This window comes from Culex pipiens, chromosome 1 (genome assembly GCF_016801865.2).
Source record: "Culex pipiens pallens isolate TS chromosome 1, TS_CPP_V2, whole genome shotgun sequence".
NCBI lineage: Eukaryota > Metazoa > Arthropoda > Insecta > Diptera > Culicidae > Culex > Culex pipiens.
In genome coordinates, this window is record NC_068937.1 from 15,834,419 (window position 1) to 15,859,406 (window position 24,988).

General features: G+C 30.1%; 3 protein-coding genes across 4 annotated transcripts in view; 1 reads left to right on the plus strand and 2 right to left on the minus strand.

Moving 5' to 3' along the window:
• The window catches only part of LOC120417682 (uncharacterized), a 40,209-nt gene that overhangs the window by 4,250 nt on the left and 10,971 nt on the right, over positions 1-24,988 (plus strand). The gene's annotated exons all lie outside the window — the stretch shown is intronic.
• LOC120417683 (uncharacterized) lies at positions 1,807-24,872 on the minus strand. 2 transcript variants are annotated; one of them, XM_039579818.1, is made up of 3 exons: positions 24,743-24,872; positions 7,079-7,900; positions 1,807-2,352 (listed from the first exon to the last, which is right to left on the minus strand). In XM_039579818.1, the coding sequence occupies exons 1-3, from the start codon at positions 24,758-24,760 to the stop codon at positions 1,900-1,902; spliced, it is 1,293 nt and encodes a 430-aa protein (XP_039435752.1). In that variant the 5' UTR covers positions 24,761-24,872; the 3' UTR covers positions 1,807-1,899. The 2 variants fall into 2 exon arrangements, with proteins under 2 accessions (XP_039435752.1, XP_039435753.1); XM_039579819.1 differs by lacking the exon at positions 24,743-24,872 and adding an exon at positions 22,748-22,999.
• On the minus strand, positions 14,998-15,543 carry LOC120417684 (protein disulfide-isomerase 2-like). Its single transcript, XM_039579820.2, has one exon. The coding sequence runs from the start codon at positions 15,451-15,453 to the stop codon at positions 15,034-15,036; it is 420 nt and encodes a 139-aa protein (XP_039435754.1). The 5' UTR covers positions 15,454-15,543; the 3' UTR covers positions 14,998-15,033.

Sequence of the window (24,988 nt, forward strand, 5' to 3'; positions counted from 1 at the left end):
GAAAACTTGGAAACTTGGAAACTTGGAAACTGGGAAACTGGGAAACTGGGAAACTTGGAAACTTGGAAACTTGGATATTTGGAAACTTAAAAACTTGGAAACTTGAGAACTTGGAAACTTGAAAATTTGAAAATTTGAAAACTTGGAAACTTGGAAACTTGGAAACTGGGAAACTGGGAAACTGTGAAACTTGGAAACTTGGAAACTGGGAAACTGGGAAACTTGGAAACTTGGAAACTTGGAAACTTGGAAACTTGGAAACTTGGAAACTTGGAAACTTGGAAACTTGGAAACTTGGAAACTTGGAAACTTAGAAACTGGGAAACTTGGAAACTTGGAAACATGGAAAATTGGAAACTTGGAAACTTGGAAACTTGGAAACTTGGAAACTTGGAAACTTGGAAACTTGGAAACGTGGAAACGTGGAAACTTGGAAACTTGGAAATTTTGAAACTTGGAAACATGGAAAATTGGAAACTTGGAAACTTGGAAACTTGGAAACTTGGAAACATGGAAACTCGAAAACTTGGAAACTTGGAAACTTGGAAACTTGGAAACATGGAAACTTGGAAACTTGGAAACATGGATATTTGGAAACTTGGAAACTTGGAAACTTGGAAACTTGGAAACTTGGAAACTTGGAAACTTAGAAACTGGGAAACTTGGAAACTTGGAAACTTGGAAACATGGAAAATTGGAAACTTGGAAACTTGGAAACTTGGAAACTTGGAAACTTGGAAACTTGGAAACTTGGAAACGTGGAAACGTGGAAACTTGGAAACTTGGAAATTTTGAAACTTGGAAACATGGAAAATTGGAAACTTGGAAACTTGGAAACTTGGAAACATGGAAACTCGAAAACTTGGAAACTTGGAAACTTGGAAACTTGGAAACATGGAAACAAGGAAACTTGGAAACTGGGAAACTGGGAAACTTGGAAACTTGGAAACTTGGATATTTGGAAACTTAGAAACTTGGAAACTTGAGAACTTGGAAACATGAAAATTTGAAAATTTGGAAACTTGGAAACTTGGAAACTGGGAAACTTGGAAACTTGGAAACTGGGAAACTGGGAAACTTGGAAACTTGAAAACTTGGAAACTTGGAAACTATGAAACTTGGAAACTTGGAAACTTGGAAACATGGAAACTTGGAAACTAGGAAACGTGGAAACTTGGAGACTTGGAAACTTGGAAACTTGGAAACTTGGAAACTTGGAAACTTGGAAACTTGGAAACTTGAAAACATGGAAACATGGTAACTTGGAAACTTGGAAACTTGGAAACTAGGAAACGTGGAAACTTGGAAACGAGGGAATTTGGAAACATGGAAACATGGAAACTTGGAGACTTGGAAACGTGGAAACTTGGAAACTATAAAACTTGGAAACATGAAAATTTGAAATTTGTAAATTTGGTAATTTGGAACTATACTAATTAAAAACTTAATTTTTTTCAATTTTTTAGCTTGATACTTTTAAAACTTGAAAGCTTAGAATCCTATAAATTTGTAAATTTGAATACCTGAAAACCTTAAAAATTAAAATTAATAAAACTGGCAACATAAAAAAGTGACAAAATTGATTTTTTTAAATACACAAAATAGCCAAAACTAAAATAACCAAAATTTTTAATATTGAAAAAAAAACCTAGTTTTCAAGTTTTTTTTTAAGCATTCTTAAACAAATTTATAGGAAATTAAAAAAAAATTAAGAAAATAAAAATCTTAGATGTGAGCAATAGAGCGTGCACAAGATGGTGAAAATTTGTTCGAAATATTGTCAGGGAGTGTCCATAATTAATGTAATTTTAAAATTTATTTGAATATATATTTTCAAACTTTCTCCGTATACAAAACATAACTTTTTGGTGTTTCTTCCTCGCAAATACTGTGATCAATCTAAATGTACCCTAACCGGACCATATCCCGGCAGCATCCGGCCATCTTCTCCCTGTAAATGTCCTGCGTGCCCTCCGACTTGAAGTTGTTAATCTCGCTCGACACATCAAACCCATTCTCGAGCTTCTCCGCCATCCCGTCCAGGTCGGGAATGTCCTCGCTTTTGGTGGTGATGATCGGGAGCAGCATCGCGGCCATCAGCAGACCGAACCGGCCGAAGCGGACCAGCTGATCGTCGAGGGCCGAGCGCGGGAAGAGCCGTTCCGGATCGGATCCGAGACGGCGCAGGAAGGTGGACAGAGTGTCGTGGTAGAGCTGGAGAAGGTCTTCGTAGTGGGCGTCGCGGAAGGCTTTGGTTGAGGCGGTGAACAGGAAGTACATCAGGTCCAGCACGGGCGAGGCGTAGCGGCAGATTTGCCAGTCCAGGAGTCGGATTTCCACCGGGGTGTCGTGCTGTGGAGAGGGGAGAAGGTGGAATTTTAGTTGGTTTACCGAATTTAGTGACGTGAAAGCATGTTATTTGACATGTTGCAAGTCATATTTGTCTGTAACTTGGAAATAGTGCACCGGAACCGAGTTCCGGATGTTCCAGATTCATGTCATGGTGGCCACTTGATGTCTAACCGTTTTTTGAGTAGCTTCATCGAGCTTTATGATGCAAAACCATGTTCTTTGACATGTAGCAAGTCATTGTTGGTTGAAACGTAGAAATTGTCCTCACCGGAAACGGATTCCGGATGTTCCGGGTTGATGGTATTATGACATATTAACGAATCTACCGGTACTTGGAAGTTCTGTCTGAATAATCTTGATAAGACTTTATTTTTTCTAGGTCACAAATAATTTGACTTCAACTGTGCCAACTTCTTTCGCAGATCAAGGAACCGGTTCCGGAGGAGGAGGCCACGTAATTCGGAACCGGTTTCCAAAAATGTAACCAAAATGAACTTTTACTTCTTCTACTCAATTTTCCTTTTTTCAAATTTTGTCAATTCACATATGATTAATTTCGTCAATTTAATAAATAAAACAATTTTGAAAATCGTTTTGTCAATTTTAAAATTAAGTCAGTTTTGTAAATTTCTATTTTTTAACTTTGTGTTTTTCTTAAATTTTGTATTTTTTATTTGTTTTTTTTTTTTTTTTATTTGGCAAGTTATGTCATTTTTTTATTTTATTATATTTTTTTTCCAATATGGTAAATTTTCACCATTAGGAATTTTTTGCTAATTTTATTTTTTGACATTTCTGTCATTCTTAACATTTTTTACTTTTTTGAAAATTTTGTCATTTTGACAGTTTTGTCATTTTGACAATTTTGACAATTCTAAAAGTTTTGGCAATTATGTCATTTTTGACAATTATGTTATTTTTGACAATTACGTAATTTTTGACAATTTTGTTATTTTTGGCAATGTAATTTTTTTCAATTTTGTCAACTTTGTAAATTTTGTAAATTTTGAAAATTTTGACAGTTTTTTCAAATTTGTAAATTTTGTAAATTTTGTAAATTTTGTAAATTTTGTAAATTTTGTAAATTTTGTAAATTTTGTAATTTTTTTAAATTTTTTAAATTTTTTAAATTTTGTAAATTTTGTAAATTTTGTAAATTTTGTAAATTTTTTAAATTTTGTTAATTTTGTAAGTTTTGTAAGTTTTGTGAATTTTGTAAATTTTGTAAATTTTGTAAATTTGACATTATTGACATTATTGACATTTTTGACATTTTTTACATTTTTTAATTTTTTACAATTTTTTACATTTTTCGCATTTTTTACATTTTTTACATTTTTTACATTTTTAAATTTTTTACATTTTTTACATTTTTTACATTTTTTACATTTTTTACATTTTTGACATTTTTTACATTTTTTACATTTTTTACATTTTTTACATTTTTACATTTTTTAATTTTTTATATTTTTTACATTTTTTACATTTTTTACATTTTTTACATTTTTTACATTTTTTACATTTTTTACATTTTTTAAATTTTTTAAATTTTTTACATTTTTTACATTTTTTACATTTTTTAAATTTTTTACATTTTTTTAATTTTTAACCTTTTTTAAATTTTTTTACATTTTTGACTTTTTTTACATTTTTGACATTTTTGACATTTTTTACATTTTTTACATTTTTTTCATTTTTGACATTTTTGACATTTTTGACATTTTCGACATTTTTGACATTTTCGACATTTTTGACATTTTTGACATTTTTGACATTTTTGACATTTTTGACATTTTTTACATTTTTTACATTTTTGTCATTTTTGTCATTTTTTACATTTTTTACATTTTTTACATTTTTTACATTTTTTACATTTTTCACATTTTATACATTTTTTACAGTTTTTACATTTTTTACATTTTTTCCTTTTTTTCCTTTTTTTACATTTTTTACATTTTTTACATTTTTTACATTTTTTACTTTTTTTACATTTTTTACATTTTTTACATATTTTATTTTTTACAATTTTTTACATTTTATATTTTTTTACATTTTTTACATTTTTTACATTTTTTACATTTTTTACATTTTTTACATTTTTTACATTTTTTCCTTTTTTTATATTTTTTACATTTTTTACATTTTTTACATTTTTTACATTTTTTACATTTTTTACTCTTTTTACATTTTTGACATTTTTGACATTTTTGACATTTTTTGACATTTTTGACATTTTTGACAGTTTTGACAGTTTTGACATTTTTGACATTTTTGACATTTTTGACATTTTTGACATTTTTGACATTTTTGACATTTTTGACATTTTTGACATTTTTGACATTTTTGACAATTTGACGTTTTTGACAATTGCAAATTTGTGAGAATGTGTAAAAAATAAAGAATTGTTTCTTTAACTTTTTTTCTGTAGTTTTTATTTATTTTTTGGTTATTTATTTAATTTTGCCGATTTTGTAAATTCTGTTAATTTTGATATTTTGATCATTTTGACAATTTTGATAATTTGTCGATTTTGATCATTTTGAAAATTTTGACATTTTTTTCATTTTTGTCAATTTGGTCAATTTTGTCAATTTTGTCAATTTTGTCAATTTTGACAATTTTGACAATTTTGACAATTTTGACAATTTTGACAATTTTGACAATTTTGACAATTTTGACAATTTTGACAATTTTGACAATTTTGACAATTTTGACAATTTTGACAATTTTGACAATTTTGACAATTTTGACAATTTTGACAATTTTGTCAATATTGTCATTTATGTAAATTTTGTCAATATTGACGGTTTTGTCAATTTTGTAAATTTTGTTAATTTTGACATTTTTTAGAAATTTGACAATTTTTTAATTGACAATTTTGGCAATTTTGGCAATTTTAGCAATCTTGACAATTTTGATAATTTTTTTTCACAGGTTTGACAGTTTGTCAATTTATTTTTACATTTTGTCAATTTTGTCATTTTTGTATTTTTTTGTAATTTTTGTATTTTTTTTTTTAATTTAGTTAATTTTGATGCAATTTTCTTAATTTTCTCAATTTAGTAAATTTGTTTATTTGGGTATTTTTTCTTATATTGTTCATTTAAGCAATTTTGCCAAATTTTAAAAATATATTTTAAATGATTTGATGACTTGTATAAGTATCTTTTTGATTGATAATTACAGTATTTATCTAAAAAATAAAAATAATACAAAATCTTTTTAATAAAATTGCTAAAGCAATACAATTTGAATTCTAAAATGTGAGTTATTTTTAATATTGGATTTTTTTCTGAAATTGTATTTTTTAGTATTTTAAACAAAAAATATGAAAATAAAAAATTATAGAAAATTTTTCACGTATTCTAAATTTGATCATTATTTTAACAGCAGATTTGAGCATTTTATTTAGGAAAATCTTTTAGTTTGAAATTTTCACTAACTATCGTAAAAATTGTAGATGGATTTTTCAACACAAAGAAAAATACAAAAATGTTTTTTTAAATACAGAAAAAAATTATTCCACTTTTTTTTTACTTTCAGAATATTTTTTCATTATTAATTAATGTTCTTTACAAAATGATTAAGGCTGGTAAAAATATTTTTAAAAGTTTTTGTCACCCCCCCCCCTCCCCCCCCCCCCCCTTCAAAATTGGCCCGAAAAATCAGAGGGGGGAAAAAAATATTTTTACAATAAACTTCAAAATTTCAATGAAAATTCATGTGCAGCCAGTTGAAATCAAAATAAAATACATTCTTCTGCGTTTAAAATCATTTTTAGCATGTTTGGGTTTATTAAAAAATCTTAAGATTTTTTGAAAATTTTCGATGCAAAATCTTTTTTTTCGATACAATTTTTGTTTTTGTCAGATCTTAGATTTTTTGAAAACTAATGATTGCAAAACAACTGAACTAGTGTAAAATGTATTTTAAAACACTTTTTTCATTTAAATGTGAAGACTATGGCTCGTTATTTTAATTTTCATATTTTTTTTATTTTTTTGGAAAGGGTTTTAAAAAACCAAAACAATAAAAATTGTTCAAAATATTTAGTTAAAAACAACATAAAATTTTATTCATTACACTAAAAACATTTAAGTTTTTAAAAACGTTTTTTAAACTGTTCTATGTAAAAAACAGTAAATATAACAAATTATTAAAAAAAAAACTAGTTATAAAAATGAGCATTTTATACCAAAATGTTTATTTTTTATTTCAAAATATAAAAAAATGTTTTTAAATTAAATTCTAAGTCATTTGAAGATAGTTTATTTTAAACTATTCTATGTAGAAAAACACTTAATTATGCAGAATTTATATTTAATAAATATAAAACGGTATTTTTCAAACTATTCTATGTAAGCATTTCAAAATACAAAAAAAATATGTTATAAGCTAAAATCTAAGTCATTTGAAATTAAATTTTCAACAAAATAAATATTGATCATTATGAAAAGAAAAAAAAATAAATAATAAATTATTAAATTTTGTTTAAAAAAAAGTGCGATTTGATTTTTTTGTGAAATATTTTCGAAAAAGAAGTCAAAATATTTAATTTTTTGTTGAACATTTAAATTAAAAAAAAACACTAATTTGTTAAAATTTTAGATTTTTATACCTCAAATTCTGATAATGTAAATTTTTCTTCTAAACTCAAATATAGATGTTCAGATCAAAATAAATGATCCTGTCTTGGTCTTCAGCTTGTCGAATTTAATAATCTCACCTCATCATGCTTAAACATGACATTGTTGTTCCAGCAATCCCCGTGACAAATAACCGCGTACGGTTCCGCACTGGCGCCCTTCGTCAGCTCCCGGATGTGGTCCAAAAAGTTAACCTTCAACGCGTCCCGCGTCTTCTCGTACACCTCCGGCTCCGTCTTCTCGTCCAGCGTCTCGAGCGCCCTCGTGACCAACGCCTGGAACCACTGTTCCATCGAGGCGTCATCATCCCGCGTCGTAAACAGCTCCACCATCGCCCGGAACGGCTCGAACCGTTCCGGCTGCTGGTCCCTCAGGGCAAACGACAGGGCGTGCAACTTCCCCAGGGTTTTAACCACCAACCGGAAGTGCTCCAACCCCTGCTCCTTGTGCCGATCGAACATCTCGAAGCCCTCCTGCTTGAGGTCCGCCATGAAGATGGCCTCCTCGTACTCCCGGACGCACGTCTTCAAGCACCGCGGAACCTGGTAGAACCCATCACCGGCCTCCAACGCGATACCCTTCTCCCGCTGGAACTCCTCCAGCACCGGGTAGATCGTGTCGTAAAAGTAAATCTCCCGCTCGAAGGCCGGATGGGCGAAGAACTGGTTCCGGCGGGCCTCGTTCTGCGGCGGAAGCTTCACGATGATGTTCAGGGCGCGACCTGAGCGGCGACACTCGGCCCGGGCCCGGAACAGCACTCCGATGTAGTTGTCGCCGATGGCGGAACCGGCCGTCAGGGTGAGCGCAAAGTCGTCCGAGTCGAGTTCGGAGCGGGCGACCTCTTCGAGCAGCTTCTGGGACGAGCCGACCGGAAGTTGGCCAGCCTCGAGGGCCATGGTGACCTGAGGGGAAGGGAGACGAAACGAGCGGGTTTTAGTTGAATTTGGTCAGTAGTGGCGCCGGCCTTGTCGAAGGGTAGATAGCGTTTTATTTGCGCTCTCTTTCTGTTTTTAAGCTGAGAGAAATTCTCTCGCAGAGAGAAGAGAAGGGAGTTCGTTTTCTACAATAACAAATTGCTCAAGGTGTCATTTAGTTAATATTCTACTGACCAAGTTAATTACAATAGACACTTATAAATTCAACTCAACTCTACGATTGATTGATAGTTGTTCCTATTTTTGTTCACCATCTGCGTCGGTGCTCGGTGGCAGAATGATTGAGAGAGACTGCAACCTTCTGGGTGTTTAGGGGTGACAATTAGCATATCTACTGTATTGGGAGTGTAATATCAACTTGCACGGTACTCTATCTGATTGCGTAAATTGCCATGGAGAGATCGATGTTGTCATTAATTGCATATTATCACTTTTCTACGACTGCAAGCATGCGGACTTTGAGTCACACAATGACTCGTTGAAAAATTGTAACACAGATACTATTTTTGAAAATGTGCATAGTAAATGTTGTCGAAAGCTACCAAATTTTGACGATACTTCAACAGCTTGTTGTTGCTCAAGAGTGTGTTTAAACATTCTCAAGAAGGTTTTTGAAGGCCCTTTCAAATTTACTAAACTTTTCGAAACCTGTGTCGTTAATGTCCGAATCTGTTTTTGGATAAACAGAAAACTATAAAACTGACAATATATTTAAATTTTAATTCGTTTGTTTACCCGTTTTGTAAAATTCAAATATAACCAAAATATTTTTTGGTAAATTTAGCTTTTAAAAAAAATAAGTAATTTATACCAAAAAATTATGTTACTTGAAATTGTTAATTTAATAAAAATATTACTTCTTTTGAAACTCATTTGCAAATTGAAAAAATTGTGTATTTAGAAAATGCCATTTTTGTTAAAAAATTGTATTTTAATAAAAAAAAAACAATAAGAAGATTGCTCAGTTATCGAAAGTAACTTCTCAAAATCTAGAATTTTTTTAAAGGTCCACTAAACAATTGTTTTTTGCTTTTTGAGTAGTTTTAAATACTAAAAAATCATTTTAAAAATTTCAAAATTCCTCAAAAAGTACAAAAATGTTAAAATTTAATTAAAATGTTTTTTCCCTTGGTTCAGTTCTTGGTTCAGAGAGGGCTGATTACTTAAAAACAGATTTCAAGCCCAATCTTTAAAATTTTACTAAATTGTGCTACTATCGAAAATTTGTAAAATTTCGATGAATCCATGACCATATTTTTTCCGTAATGTTTTATGTTTTTTTTTTTGATCTGTTGTCCAAAAATTCAAAATTTTCAAAAAGTCTAAACATGCCTTATTTGAATAGAAATACAAAAGTAAAAAAAATAATGGGGCAAAAACTTGAAATTAGACTTGCTATGGTCTTGTTGAACCTTTAAAACAAAACTCTGGAAATTTGAAATAAAAAAAAATATCTTCTTAGACATTGACTGTTTTTCAATTTTCACAAAATACTCATTTTTTTTCAAAAATTCCATTCAAAATTTCTCGAAAATATGTTTGTCCTGAAGTTCCAAGCCTTTATCGAACTGAGATCCCAAAATTCAAAATTTTTACAAAGATTGAAATTCCATAAAAAGGCGAAAAGTGTACAATCAATTTTATAATAAAAAATCAATGATATTTTTTAGTATAATTTTTCGCCCCACGATTTTTGGGAAAAAAAGATTGGTAGAATGAAATCCAAACAAAAAATTAATGTTGAACCTAGCCTTAAATAGTAAAAAAAAAGCTGGAAATATTCCAAATAATTCTTCAAATTCAAAATTATGTAAAACTGCGAGTGGGATTAGTGCGAAATATCGCATTTGAATACGAAGCTTTTTTTTCTGAGATGTGTCCAAATTACCGAATATTAAAGTTTTTTCAAACATTTGCATAAAAATATTCTCATTATAATTTTTGGATTGCAAATTTCTTTTTGAAGTTTTCTTACAATTATAATTTTTTTAAAAAAACTGCAACACTGTATTCAAAAATATAAGTTCCAGAGCTCTAAAACTATTCTTTTTTAAGGTGTATCGTTTTTTTTTTTCTGAAGGATCTATTAGACTATGGAAACCAAAAAACTAACTCGCATTTTCTTGTGTTTGACAGTTTGCCAAACTTGTTTGCGGCCAAATGTATGCAGGCTGCAAACAAATCCAGGCTAACAAACAAAGCTGGCTAGCTGCCTAATAGTACAAAAAAAAGTTTGTTTGTTTGTCTGTCGTAGTCTAATACCTCCTTGAGTCAACCAGTTTTTGAATATAGAGCAGTTCTCTACGGAATCGTTTTTTTCTTTAATTTTAATATTTTTCAATCCGACTGAAACTTTTTTGGTGCCTTTGGTATACCCAAATAAGCCATTTTGCATCATTAGTTTGTCCATATAATTTTCCATACAAATTTGGCAGCTGTCCATACTGATAATTTCAAAAATCTTTTAAAGGAATTTTTTGATCGATTTGGTGTCTTCGGCCAAGTTGTAGGTATGGATAAGGACTAAACATAAAAAAATGCTATTTTTATTTTATTTTATTTTCTGATATGACATCAAATGCCAAATTTTTAGAAATTTCCAGATTGGGCCAAAAATCTTTGACCGAGCTATGATTTTTTGAAATAATATTTTTTTTTAAAAAATCTAAATATTGGTCGCAAAAGTTTTTCAATTTAATTTTTTTGATGTAAAATCGAATTTGCAATTAAAAAGAACTTTAGTGAAATTTTGATAAAGTGCACCGTTTGCAAGTTAAGGCCATTTTTAGGAGACTTTTTTGAAAATAGTAGCACTTTTTATTTTTTTAAATTAGTGCCCATGTTTGACCACTCTAAAAAATTTTTTTTTGAATAGATGAGAAAATTCTCTATATTTTACTTTTTCGAGCTTTATTGATTCGACCCTAAATTGCTGAGATATTGCCATACAAAGGTTTAAAAACAGGAATATTGATGTTTTCTAAGTCTCTCCCAAACAACCCACCATTTTCTAGCTTCGATATCTCAGCAATGAATGGTCCGATTTACAATGTTAAAATATGAAACATTCGTGCAATTTTCCGATCTTTTCGAAAACAATGATTTATAAAATTTCAAACCAAGACTAACATTTCAAAAGGGCGTAACATGGAATGTTTGGCCCTTTTGAAATTTTAGTCTTAATTTACAAATTTTTGAAAATATTGTTTTCGAAAAGATCGGAAATTTCACGAATGTTTCATATTTTAACATTGTAAATCGGACCATTAGTTGCTGAGATATCGACATTAGAAAATGGTGGGTTGTTTGGGTGAGACTTAGAAAACATCAGTTTTCCTGTTTTTAAAACTTTGCATGGCAATATCTCAGCAACTAAGGGTCGTATCAACAAAGTTCAAAAGTGCAAAATATAGAGAATTTTCTCAGCTTTTCAAAACAATTTTTTTTCATAAGTTGGCAAACATGGGAACTTATTTTAAAAAATGAGTAACTGTGACAATTTTTAAAAAAAGTTACCTAAAATTGGCCTTAACATGCAAACGGTGCACTGTATCAAAATTTAACTAAAGTACTTTTTGATTGCAAATTTGATTTTACATCGAAAAATGAATTTGAAAAAAAAAATACAGCGAGTGTTTCGATTTTTCGAACTCGGTATGGATTCAAAAAATCATAAATCGGTCAAAGATTATTTGCTCATTCTGAAAATTTCTGAAAAGTTGGCATTTTATGTCCTCTAAAACATATCAGAAAATGAATCAAAAAATAAAAATAGTTTTTTTTGCAAATCAAGATTTAGTGACAAAAAGAAAAATGAAAAATCACCTTTTTTTTACCGTGTATCATTTTTTCAGTGTAGTCCATATCCATACATACCTACAACTTTGCCGAAGACACCAAATCGATCAAAAAAATCCTTCAAAAGATACAGATTTTTGAATTTTCATACATCATTAATGTATGGTCAGCTGTCAAATTTATATGAAAAATTATATGGGTAAACTAATGATACAAAATGGCTTCTTTGGGCATACCGAAGGCACCAAAAAAGTTTCAGTCGGATTAAAAAATACAAAAAAAAATTGAATGACCGAAATCTCAGAGAATTGCTCAAAAGTTTAAAAAAAACAAGTTTTTTAAGCAACTTACAAAGGTCGAAAGACACATGTTCGAATAGACGAAAGGTCGAGAGATAAAAGGTCGAATGGGCAAAAGACCGAAAAAAACAAAAAGGTCGAAAGTAAACCAAAGGTTGAAAAATTAAAGTGTCAAAAATGAGTTTTTTAACTTACAAAAGTCGAAGGACACATGATCGAAAAGTCAATAAGATCGAAAGGTGAACAAAATGCTGGAAAAGGATCAAAGGTCGAAAGGAAAAATGGTCAAAATATAAGTATTTGTTTGAAAGATGATAAAATTCACAAAAAAATACTTGAAAAAAATATTTGAAAAACTGCTCTGAGTGTTTGAAAGCATGGAAAATTATCAAACATAGTATTGATAGAAAGTACAAAAATTAACTTTTGCACTAAAACGAGATGTGCGAAAATAGGACGAATGACATAAGATCGAAAGGACAAAGGGTTGAATGATGAAAGGTCAAAAGCCATAATGTCGAATGACAAAAAAAAAGTAGAATTATCTCATTCCCTGTCAACAAATATTGCAAATGTATCGAAGCTAAAGGAACCGTTTGAAACCGAGTGCAGTAATTCTTTTTTATTAAAAAAGATATTTAAAAAGAAATTGTTTTGTTGGAAAGGTTTAAAATTTATGACACCAGAGTAAAATCCAATTCTCTTCGCTAGGATTTTAGAGCAATTCCATGTCAAATAGGGAATCGGTTGTACCTGACCCTCTCCGATTTCAATGAAACTTTGTAGACATGTTATCCTAGGCATACATAAGCCATTTTTGTGTATATGGAGCCAGTAACACTCGATAATGACATTTGAGAAGGGCGTTAGTGTTTTCATTATTTTTGTATTTCGTAATTTAAACATTGCTGTATCTCGAAGCCGTTGCATCGTATCAAAAAGTGGTCAAAGACAAACTTGTAGGAAATTTGACGGGCTTTCCGAAAAAAATACACTGAAACAAAAAAACACTCCACTTTTATGAGATTTTTTTATTTTTAAGTTTAAAAGTCAAATTTGAAGGTGAGCCCACGATTTTTTTCGTTCAAAATTTTTGTGAAAATAGTCTACAATGTTACAAAAAGACTCACGAAAAATGCAGGATGGAGCAACTCACCTAAAAAAATACAAAAATCATTTACTGAAACTGTTTTTTTGAAAAGTGCTCTAAACGTCAAAATTTTCAAAAACCGAATACGGGAATCGATTCTTCAGACAATTTTACATAAAAGTCTCCATATTGACCATTGTCCTAAGTCCAATCCTTGTGAAGTAACAGCGGTTTTAAAAATAAAAATGTTGAAAAAATAGGTTTTTTGATGGTTTTTGGCAATTTCTATATGACCGACTTGATTTTTCAGTCTCGAAAATATTTTTACCGGAAAGCTCGTCCAATTTCCCATAAGTTTGTCTTTGACCACATTTCAATTGGATGTATGGGCTTACAGATATAAGCTAATTACATTGCTCATAACTGAAAACATAATATTTTTTCAGTGTATTATAGTAACCTGAATAGTAAATTAGCTTATATCTGTAAGCCCATACATCCAATTGAAATGTGGTCAAAGACAAACTTATGGGCAAGCTTCCCTGCACCGTGCGGTACACGCGGTTCGCTTGTACCTCGGGTTTGCTTTGCGCCTGCATTGTTCGGTTTACACCCGTACCCGACTCACACGAACCGAGGGTATTTTGGTACATCGTACCAGCGCACCACGACACTCTCGGTTCGCCGCATCGGTTTTGTGTCTGGCACTCACCCATGGCATGAACCCGGTATATGAGCCAAGGTGCTTCACTCGTTACAAGCCGAGGTACGTGTCGTGGTACGCGCTGGCGGTACAAAACGGGTTCAATACCACGACACGTACCACGGCACGCTGGGTTCATGCCATGGGTGAGTGCCAGACACAAAACCGATGGGGCGAGCCGAGAGTGTCGTGGTGCGCTGGTACGATGTACCAAGATACCAATACACAAATGGGTTCAGGCACGTACCGAAGCTAGAAAACCAAACCTACGGTGTGCGTTGGCACTGGCGCATGGGAAGCTTGCTTATGGGAAATTGGACGAGCTTTCCGGTAAAAATATTTTCGAGACTGAAAAATCAAGTCGGTCATATAGAAATTGCCAAAAACCATCAAAAACCCTATTTTTTCAACATTTTTATTTTTAAAACCGCTGTTACTTCACAAGGATTGGACTTAGGACAATGGTCAATATGGAGACTTTTATGTAAAATTGTCTGAAGAATCGATTCCCGTATTCGGTTTTTGAAAATTTTGACGTTTAGAGCTCTTTTCAAAAAAACAGTTTCAGTAAGTGATTTTTGTATTTTTTTAGGTGAGTTGCTCCATCCTGCATTTTTCGTGAGTCTTTTTGTAACATCGTAGGCTATTTTCACAAAAAAATTGAACGAAAAAAAATCGTGGGCTCACCTTCAAATTTGACTTTTAAACCTAAAAATCAAAAAATCTCATAAAGGTGGGGTGTTTTTTTCTTTCAGTGTATTTTTTTCGAAAAGCCCGTCAAATTTCCTACAAGTTTGTCTTTGACCAACGGCAACGGCTTCGAGATACAGCAATGTTTAAATTACGAAATACAAAAATATTTAAAACACTTACACCCTTCTCAAATGTCATTATCGAGTGTAACTGGCTCCATATACACAAAAATGGCTTGTATAGGCCTAGGATAACATGTCTACAAAGTTTCATTGAAATCGGAGAGGGTCGAGAAAAAAGTACCTAAAAAATTCCTGTTTTGGGCTGGAATTGCTCTTTAGCGGATTGTAGACTGGATTTCGCCATGTTAAGTGATGAACCAGAGTAAAATCCAACTCTGAGACAAACTATACTTTTCAATAGTTTCGCTGCCGGTCGACGTGTGATAGATTGGTTGGAGTTATTCAAACGACATTAAATGTTATATTTTTTGCCAAACCTTTATTAACCTCTCTCTTTAACCCTGCGCCAGCATCTTCTCCACCCAAGTGACAAACGCCTTCTGCGAACGAGCCCCGTTGTATTTCGTTTCCTCCTTTCCATTCCTGAACAACCTAACGTCCGGAATGTACTCGATCCGGTACTTTCCCCCGAGCGACTTATGGACGGTCACATCCACCTCGCCCAACTTCGCCACCGATCCCTTTTCCTCAAGTTCCTGGGCCGCTTTTTCGAACTGGGGATGGGCGGACTTGCAGGCGCCACACCACGGCGCGTAGAACATCACCAGCACGAACTCGTTCTCGTTGATGACTGGGTTGAAGTTTTTGTTGGTCAGGATCAGTACGCCATTTTTGGTTGTTACGTCCTCCTGGGGGGTTACTGGGGCGATGATGGTCAGGAGGAGTCCCACGGTTGTGAGGGTTAGGAGGAACATTTTTTGAAGATTCTTCTCTGCTAGGCCGATCTGACCAACTGAAACTTTGTTCAGTGAAGAGTACACCTAAATAGGTCTGACTGACTGACCGTAAAATTTAAAGATGGTTGATTTATCCACCACTACAATTTAGCTCCCAATCAATCAGTAAACAAAATTAGTCCGGTTCTTTTTCTAAATTGAATGTTTTTAGAAAATGTGACCAAGTGTTTAATTCCGTTCAGATTGTCATCAATTAATTGCAAGGTGGCTGAGCGTTATAACAGTTGATAGTGGGCATAGAGATGCACCAGCTCAAAGTATTTAAGGGGAAAAAAGTGACAAGTTGTGGACTAGTTCGGTTCAGTTCTGCAACAGTGGAAGTGGTTCTGTTTCATCTAAGATCATAAGATCATTCCAGTTTTTTTGTTTTTCTTTCCAACTTCGAAAATTCCATTTAAAATACATATCATAGTTTATGCTCCAACCTCTCTCAAAAAAAGCATTAAAAAAATGAGGGGTTTTTGAATAAGTTTTTTTACATGAAATGTGAGGCAAAATTACATCGAATTGATGTAAATTTACAGTACCATAAACGGTTAAAAAATCATGATAATATTACATCTGGGAAGGGGTACATTTTTATTTGAGAAAAAAATATGTAATTTTACCTCTGAAAATGTGTAATTTTACCACTTTTCTGGTGTTATGCCACTGAGGTAAAATTACATCATAAACGAAGTAATACTCAACCTTATAAAATTACATCTTTCAAAATTACACAATATTCTACTGTGTAGTGTATCCTTCCCCTTGATCCTTCTATAGACTTTTAAACAGTTTAACTGATTATGATATATCTAGAGTTTATTTTTTGTAAAGTTCCCAAAACATATGAATCACAATAGCTTATTGGAGTTAAAAAACTAGATATGTTGTTGTTTCCAGAAAAAAAGGGTGTAGTTATCTTATATTTTTTAAGCAACTTCTTTTTCATTTTAAAGACATTCTAAAAATTGCTTTGAACAGCTTAATATTAAAACAATTATGCCCTTCTCAAAACTCTTTTCCTAAAAGTCTTAAAATTAAAAAAAAAACAAATTTTGACATTTTTTGAAATTATAAAGGTTTTTTATATTGTTGAAATTCATAAAATTATGTTATTAAAATTCATAAAATTCTTCAAATTCTTAAATTCAAAAAAACTAAATATTTTTTTTAATTTAAGAATTTTATTTTATTTAAAGAATTTTAGGAACTTTAAAAAAATTAGGAATTTAAATTTTTCTAAAAATATCAAAAATTTAAAAAAATATTAGAATTTTAAGACCTTCTTAAAAAAAATAAATTCTTTAAATTCTTAAATTTCTTCAAATTCTTAAAATTCTTAAAATTCTAAAAAAAAATTAAAATCCTAAAAAATTCTTAAAATTTTTAAAATTCTTAAAATTTTTAAAATTCTTAAAATTCTTAAAATTCTTAAAATTCTTAAAATTCTTAAAATTCTTAAAATTTTTAAATTCTTAAAATTCATGAAATTCTTAAAATTCTTAAAATTTTAAAATTCTTAAAATTCTTAAAATTCTAGAAATTCTTAAAATTCTTGAAATTCTTAAAAATTTCATGATTCTTTAAATTCTGTAAATTCTTTAAATTCTTTAAATTCTTTAAATTCTTTAAATTCTATAAATTCTTTAAATTCTTTAAATTCTTTAAATTCTTTAAATTCTTTAAATTCTTTAAATTCTTTAAATTCTTTAAATTCTTTAAATTCTTTAAATTCTTTAAATTCTTTAAATTCTTTAAATTCTTTAAATTCTTTAAATTCTTTAAATTCTTTAAATTCTTTAAATTCTTTAAATTCTTTAAATTCTTTAAATTCTTTAAATTCTTTAAATTCTTTAAATTCTTTAAATTCTTTAGATTCTTTATATTTTTAAAATTCTTAAAATTCTTTAAATTCTTTAAATTCTTTAAATTCTGTAAATTCTTTAAATTCTTTAAATTCTTTAAATTCTTTAAATTCTTTAAATTCTTTAAATTCTTTAAATTCTTTAAATTCTTTAAATTCTTTAAATTCTTTAAATTCTTTAAATTCTTTAAATTCTTTAAATTCTTTAAATTCTTTAAATTCTTTAAAATCTTTAAATTCTTTAAATTCTTTAAATTCTTTAAATTCTTTAAATTCTTTAAATTCTTTAAATTCTTCAAATTCTTTAAATTCTTTAAATTTTTTAAATTCTTTACATTCTTTAAATTCTTTAAATTCTTTAAATTCTTTAAATTCTTTCAATTCTTTAAATTCTTTAAATTCTTAAAATGCTTAAAATTTATAAAATTCTTAAAATTTATAAAATTCTTAAAATTCTTAAAATTCTTAAAATTCCTTAAATTCTTAAAAATCCTAAAAATTCTTAAAATTCTTAAAATTCTTAAAATTCTTAAAATTCTTAAAATTCTTAAAATTCTTAAAATTCTTAAAATTCTTAAAATTCTTAAAATTCTTAAAATTCTTAAAATTCTTAAAATTCTTAAAATTCTTAAAATTCTTAAAATTCTTAAAATTCTTAAAATTTTTAAAATTCTATTAATTTTAAGAATTTTAAGAATTTTAAGAATTTTAAGAATTTTAAGAATTTTAAGAATTTTAAGAATTTTAAGAATTTTATGAATTTTAAGAATTTTAAGAATTTTAAGAATTTTATAAATTTTAAGAATTTTAAGAATTTTAAGAATTTTAAGAATTTTAAGAATTTTAAGAATTTTATGAATTTTATGAATTTTATGAATTTCAAGAATTTAAAGAATTTAAAGAATTTTAAGAATTTTAAGAATTTTAAGAATTTTAAGAATTTTAAGAATTTTAAGAATTTTAAGAATTTTAAGAATTTTAAGAATTTTAAGAATTTTAAGAATTTTAAGAATTTTAAGAATTTTAAGAATTTTAAGAATTTTAAGAATTTTAAGAATTTTAAGAATTTTAAGAATTTTAAGAATTTTAAGAATTTTAAGAATTTTAAGAATTTTAAGAATTGTAAGAATTTTAAGAATTTTAAGAATTTTAAGAATTTTAAGAATTTTAAGAATTTTAAGAATTTTAAGAATTTTAAGAATTTTAAGAATTTTAAGAATTTTAAGAATTTTAAGAATTTTAAGAATTTTAAGAATTTTGAGAATTTAAGAATTTTAAGAATTTTAAGAATTTTAAGAATTTTAAAAATTTTAAGAATTTTAAGAATTTTAAGAATTTTAAGAATCTTAAGAATTTTAAGAATTTTAAGAATATTAAGGATTTTAAGAATTTTAAGAATTTTAAGAATTTTAAGAATTTTAAGAATTTTAAGAATTTTAAGAATTTTAAGAATTTTAAGAATTTTAAGAATTTTAAGAATTTTAAGAATTTTAAGAATTTTAAGAATTTTAAGAATTTTAAGAATTTTAAGAATTTTAAGAATTTTAAGAATTTTAAGAATTTTAAGAATTTTAAGAATTTTAAGAATTTTAAGAATTTTAAGAATTTTAAGAATTTTAAGAATTTTAAGAATTTTTAGAATTTTTAGAATTTTTAGAATTTTTAGAATTTTTAGAATTTTTAGAATTTTTAGAATTTTTAGAATTTTTAGAATTTTTAGAATTTTTAGAATTTTTAGAATTTTTAGAATTTTTAGAATTTTTAGAATTTTTAGAATTTTTAGAATTTTTAGAATTTTTAGAATTTTTAGAATTTTTAGAATTTTTAGAATTTTTAGAATTTTTAGATTTTTTAGAATTTTTAGAATTATTAGAATTTTTAGAATTTTAAGAATTTTAAGAATTTTAAGAATTTTAAGAATTTAAAGAATTTTAAGATTTTTTTAAGAATTTTAAGAATTTTAAAAAATTTTAGAATTTAAAGATTAAAAATTTTAAGAATTTTAAAAAATTTTAGAATTTAAAGATTAAAAATTTTAAGAATTTCAAGATTTTTTTGAGTTTAAACAAAAAAAGTTGACTGTTACAAAACATCAACTCAAGAAATGAAAAAAATAAAAAAATAATAAAATCATTTCAAATTGCTTTTTCTTTCTTTCTCATACGCATTTTCTTCCATTTGAGTTTTGCTCAAAATTGTTTAATCAAACTCGCCTTCAGTTTTCTACCTTCTTATCTTCGTTTAACTACTGATTTTATTTTTTTTCAAAATGAACAACCACAAATAAAAATGAAGAAAAATAATAATATGATTTTGTTACAATTTTAATATCATAATCAATCCAAATCAAAAACCCAGGAAATTTTCATCAAAAAATCGCCATTTTTTCCTAAACACACCCTCCACTGCAAAACTCTCCCCGACTCAGTCCACAACTAGCCCCTCAAGCTTCTTCTCCTCCCTCCGCCATCTTCTCCTTAACCCACTCCAAGATGGCCTCCTTGGTGCGCTTGCTCTCGTACTTGGCCACCGGCTTCCCCCCACGGAACAGTCTCACGTCCGGCACGCCCCTAATCCCGTACTCCTTCATCAGACTCCGCTCCGCCCAGACGTTCACCTTGGCCACCCGAACCTCGGGCTGGTCCGTGGCCAGTTCCGCCGCGACCTCCTCAATCGTGGGCATCAACCGGTGACAGTGGCCACATTTGTCGCCGGAAAACATCACCAGCACGAACTCGTTCGCTTCGATGACCCCGGGGAAGGTTTGCGCCGTCAGGACGAGGACGCCGTTTTCGACCGGAATGTCCTCCTCGCCGGATGCCAGGTTGGTGGGAGGGCCGGCCAGGAAGAGGAGGGCCAGGGTCACGATGGAACGGAATGGGGTCATTTTTGGAACTGTTGCTAGAACTATTGACTTTAAGTTATTTAAAAAAAATCAAATGTAGAAAATTACGGATGTTTCAATTATGTTGCAAACATGTTGCACAAGGAAATCTTGTTGCAAATTAGTTGCACAATGATACATTTGCAACTTTTTACGGTTTTACTTGTAAAGCAAACTTTTGGCAACAAATTTGAACCATATTTGCACTTGCAACATATTTGCAACCTTTGTGCAACATCCTGTTTGTTTTATACTTATACAAGCTTTGAATTTGATAAGATTTTAAAATATCTGTGTTTGAAATACCTTGTAATTCATTGTTATTATCTATAGGATGCAATACATCGAAACAAACCGATTCCCCACCGCAAAACTATAATTACACCCCATCAAACACTGATCATTTCCCGTTTGTCACTGGCGAAACATCTCTACTCATCAAGTGGCGGAAAGCAAACACTTTTAAAGTAATTTGTTTTGCTGTTTTTTTTGCGTGCCTTCCGATCATCATCGAATGATCACAATTGAACAGGTTTTCGTTTTTTGCTTCGTTCATCATGATCTTTGCCACCTTGGCAGTGGCATCAAGAATAAATCTCCCGTTTCAGGTATCAAGTGTAGTGACAAAGTTGTTTTTGATTTGATGTGTATGGGTTTGTTATTGTCTGAATTGAGGTTAGAACGAACAAAATGAAGAAATAGAAAAAAATATTCAAATTTAACGAAAGTTTTTTCTAGTATTTTTTTTTGTAATTAAAAACATAAATTTTCAAAATACAAATATTTCTTTAAAAAAAAAAATCTTTTTGGAGACAACTTCACTGTAAAAAAATTGGTTATCAGAAACTTCATAACATCAAGTTTGCCGCATTGTGGTGTAATTTTACTTGATTATTTGTTAAACATGTAAAATTACACTTGAATGTATGTAAATATAACACAAAAAAATAATAATCATGGTTTTATTACATCTGGGATACATCTTTCATGTCACAAAAAATGTGTAATTTTACCTCTGAAAATGTGTAATTTTACCACTTTTCTGTTGTAATGTCGCTTTTTCAGTCTAAATTGAGGTAAAATTACATCATAAAAGAGGTAACATTCAACCTTCCAAAATTACACCATCAAAATTGACACAAGTTTTTACTGTGTAGCATGATTTTTTCAAAAAAATATCAGCAAATTTTGCAAAAGAATTACCCTTTGAACGTTTTTTTTGGCTGGTACATTGCTAAAATGATAGTGTGTAATTGTACTTTTTAAACATAAATTGAGGTATTTCATTAAAATAAAAAACTCTAAAACAGTAAAAATGCATGCAAAATTTTGAATCGTTTGATACCCATATTGCTAATTATAAAAATTTTAGAATTTTCAAAAAAATACGTTATTTTATGATTTTTTTAGTATTTATATTTTGAAATTTACCATATTATCAAAAAATATTTATTAACTTGCAAATTCAACATTATTGTGTTGGTTTTAGTCGTTTTAGAAAAATATATTCAAGTTATCGTCCGTTATCATCGATAAAATTGAATATTCTATCGATTAACAACCTTGGTCACAATCTATCAGATATATAGAAAAAATATTAATTTTACATAAGAAACTGGTAAAACTACACATTGATTGATGTAAAATTACATAAAACACGTAATGAATTCCATCTTAGATTGGTTGATGCCTTCCTCACATTTATATAGTCTTTTATTTGAGTAAATCAAAATTTGCAACCCGCAAATGTTACGTCAGAAAAAAATTGTGTAATTTTACCTCCGAAAATGTGTAACTTTACCACTTTGCTGGCGTCTAAATCGAGGTAATATTCAACCTATCAAAATTACACCTAACAATTTTACACAATTGTTTACTGTGTATGGTGCCAAATTTAGCCTACTATTCGTCACAAAAAATAACAGTGCTTAAAAGTTTGTTGTAGCACTCATTTAAGTGATGAAAAGCGCTTTGACAAAACAATCAAAATATAGATGCTTCTTCAGCTCCACCGATGATGACTTATTGAGACTTTCATGTGGATTAAAACTTTTTTGTCCTTTTTTTCAAGATTAAAAAAAACGATTTTTCTCAAAAAGTACTAAAATCTTGTACTAAAAAGACAATATCTAAAGTTAGACTTGGCCAAACATGATTAAAGTTGGGCAGTACACACGTTAGAATGTTGACTAGAGGTTGTCAGTCCGGTTTTCTGAGAAAACTAAACGTTTCCGAGAAATCTCAATTTAACCGAAAAAGACCAAGTCTTGCCCTTAGCTCTTAACCAAAGTCAAAAAATAATTTGAAGTTCTCTACATTTTTTCAGTTTTTTTTTTTATCATTTCTAATCATTTTTATTCCAACAACCATGATTTCTATTAAATGCTAAAAAATCTGCTTTTCACATAACAATATTTGCGATTCACTTATCAGCAGCCTCTCCACCCCAATTAATTACCCTTGACATTGTTTTATCGCCCACTTCACACTCTGAATTGCCGTCCAATGACAAAACCAACCTGTTTAGATGCTTCTCAAGCTGGTAAGCAAATTGTTCTCAAATCTCGACCACACGCCGCCGCCGTTCGTTGACTTCCTTTTACGGAGAATCGCTGATAACACAAGGGTTGCGATGATTTGAGGAAATTCGTCGTACACTTTTCGCAAACTCACTGGCGCGCTGATAAGTGGTCACTAAACGGGGTTTCAAGGTTTTTGGTGCCACGAGAGATCTATTCCGCTGGACCACCGAGTCACGACTGGAGCCGAGCTGAAACTGAGCTCCCAGTTTTCAAGTGCGACAAGACTAACTAATAAGTTCTAATACACGGCGGCGACGTGCAAAATCGCACTTGACTTGTTCACTATCCCTTGGAATGTCAGTTTTACTAGATTTTTTTTGTCGTTGAAAGATTCATTTTTGTTATTTTTTATTTACTTTTTAGAAGTTTGTTGACAGGTTTTTCAAGAAATCTTATTTTTAGTACAACTTTAGTACTAAGGGTTCGTCCAGTGAAGGAGTGTCCCATCGCGCTCATCACGCCAAATTTGTGGACACAGATAATTCTAAACGAATATGTGTGTGAATGTTTTGTTTGCTCTCTAATGCTGGTTGACGATGATGATGATGATGGACCATGACTCTTAAAAATCATGCGGTAACAATCTGCGATCGTGCGTTTGATGAATCTGCTGCGCGGTGGAACTTGTAGTGAACATTGTCGTGCGCGATTTTGGGCATTAAACCAACCCTAAAAAGCAATCTAAAAACCTTGAAAAGCTTTATTTTATTGAATATCAGATTTCTCTGAAAATGAGATTTTTTTCCATTCTTTAACGTTTTTGAATAATTTGTTAATGTACGAACGACGTCACAATCGCTAATTCACATTGCTGACAATCATCATCATAAAGGTATAATTTGTCTGTTGTTTGAAGAACAATCCAGGAAGTAAAATACCCTCGGTTCCATCTATCATCAGCTCTTCTTTAAAACTGTGCTCAATTTGCGTTTTTTGCTAAATTGAACACGAGAGGAGATCGCGGTTTGGCACTACCACTAGATCCTGGTGTCAAAAACAATCAACTGATTCAACTGATGTTGACTAATTGGGACTTACACGTTGAATAAAACTGACTTTTCTTACATTGAATTCATATTTACTTTCGATTTTTTGAAATTCAAAATAATCAATAATTGGCCTTGAAACTATATTTTTCTTCAAAAAAGTACTAAAATCTAGTACTAAAAAGACAATATCTTGAGTCAGAGCAAACCAAATATGCTCAAAGTTGGGCAAAATACGCGTTAGAATATGGGCTACAAGTTGTCAGTTCGGTTTTCCGAAAAAAAATATAACGTTTCTGAAAATTTTAATTTTATCGAAAAAATACCGATCCTTGCCCTTAGTCCTTAAACCAAAAATTTGAAAATTAAATTGAACATTAAGCAAATAAGAGTTCATTCACGTTGGTTTAGCAATTTTGTTACCTTTTTTTCACGATTAAAAATATTCAATTAAATTACATTTTTCTTAAAAAAAAGTACTAAAATATAGTACTAAAAAGACAATATCTTAAGATAGACTAATCCAATCATGCTCAAAGTTGGGCAGTAGATGCGTAAGAACGTTGGCTACAAGTTGTCAGGTTAGTTTTTCGGAAAAATCAACCGTTCTCCTGAAAACTCCATTTTTTTCTAAGCACTTCCAAGTTTGTCCCTTAGTCCTTAAACAAAAAAAAAATGACAAAAGCAAACCTGTTGCAAAAAATTCACAGAAAAAAAATTCTTCTCCACAAACTTTTGGTCCAACCATCCAATTTTGAGTGTAATTCCCACAAAAAAAAGGTTCGATGACCCACTTAATAGATGTGATGGCACGAGCAGTTTGGTCTTCTAGTTTTGTTATTATTTTTTTTTTGACTTCAATTAACACGACTCCACGAGAGATGACCTCATCAAAATCGCCACTGGAAACTGATATTTTGTTTAGAGCAGAACTTTTGGCACCAACCTCTTCGATGTTGTTCATTGCACGATTCTAAATCTTAACACAATCACTACATCAACTTCCTTCCGCGTGCGAATCTAGAACAAACCTGCGGTTTATCGCGCCAGATCATCTCTTATTTATAGACTCTCTCGGTCGAACGGTAATCCTGTAATAATTCCGGAGGATGAGTCTCCATTTGATTCAGTGGCAGATTGATTGGAAGTATGATTGGTTACGTGGCGAAGTGAGTTTCTTTGGGCTTGATTG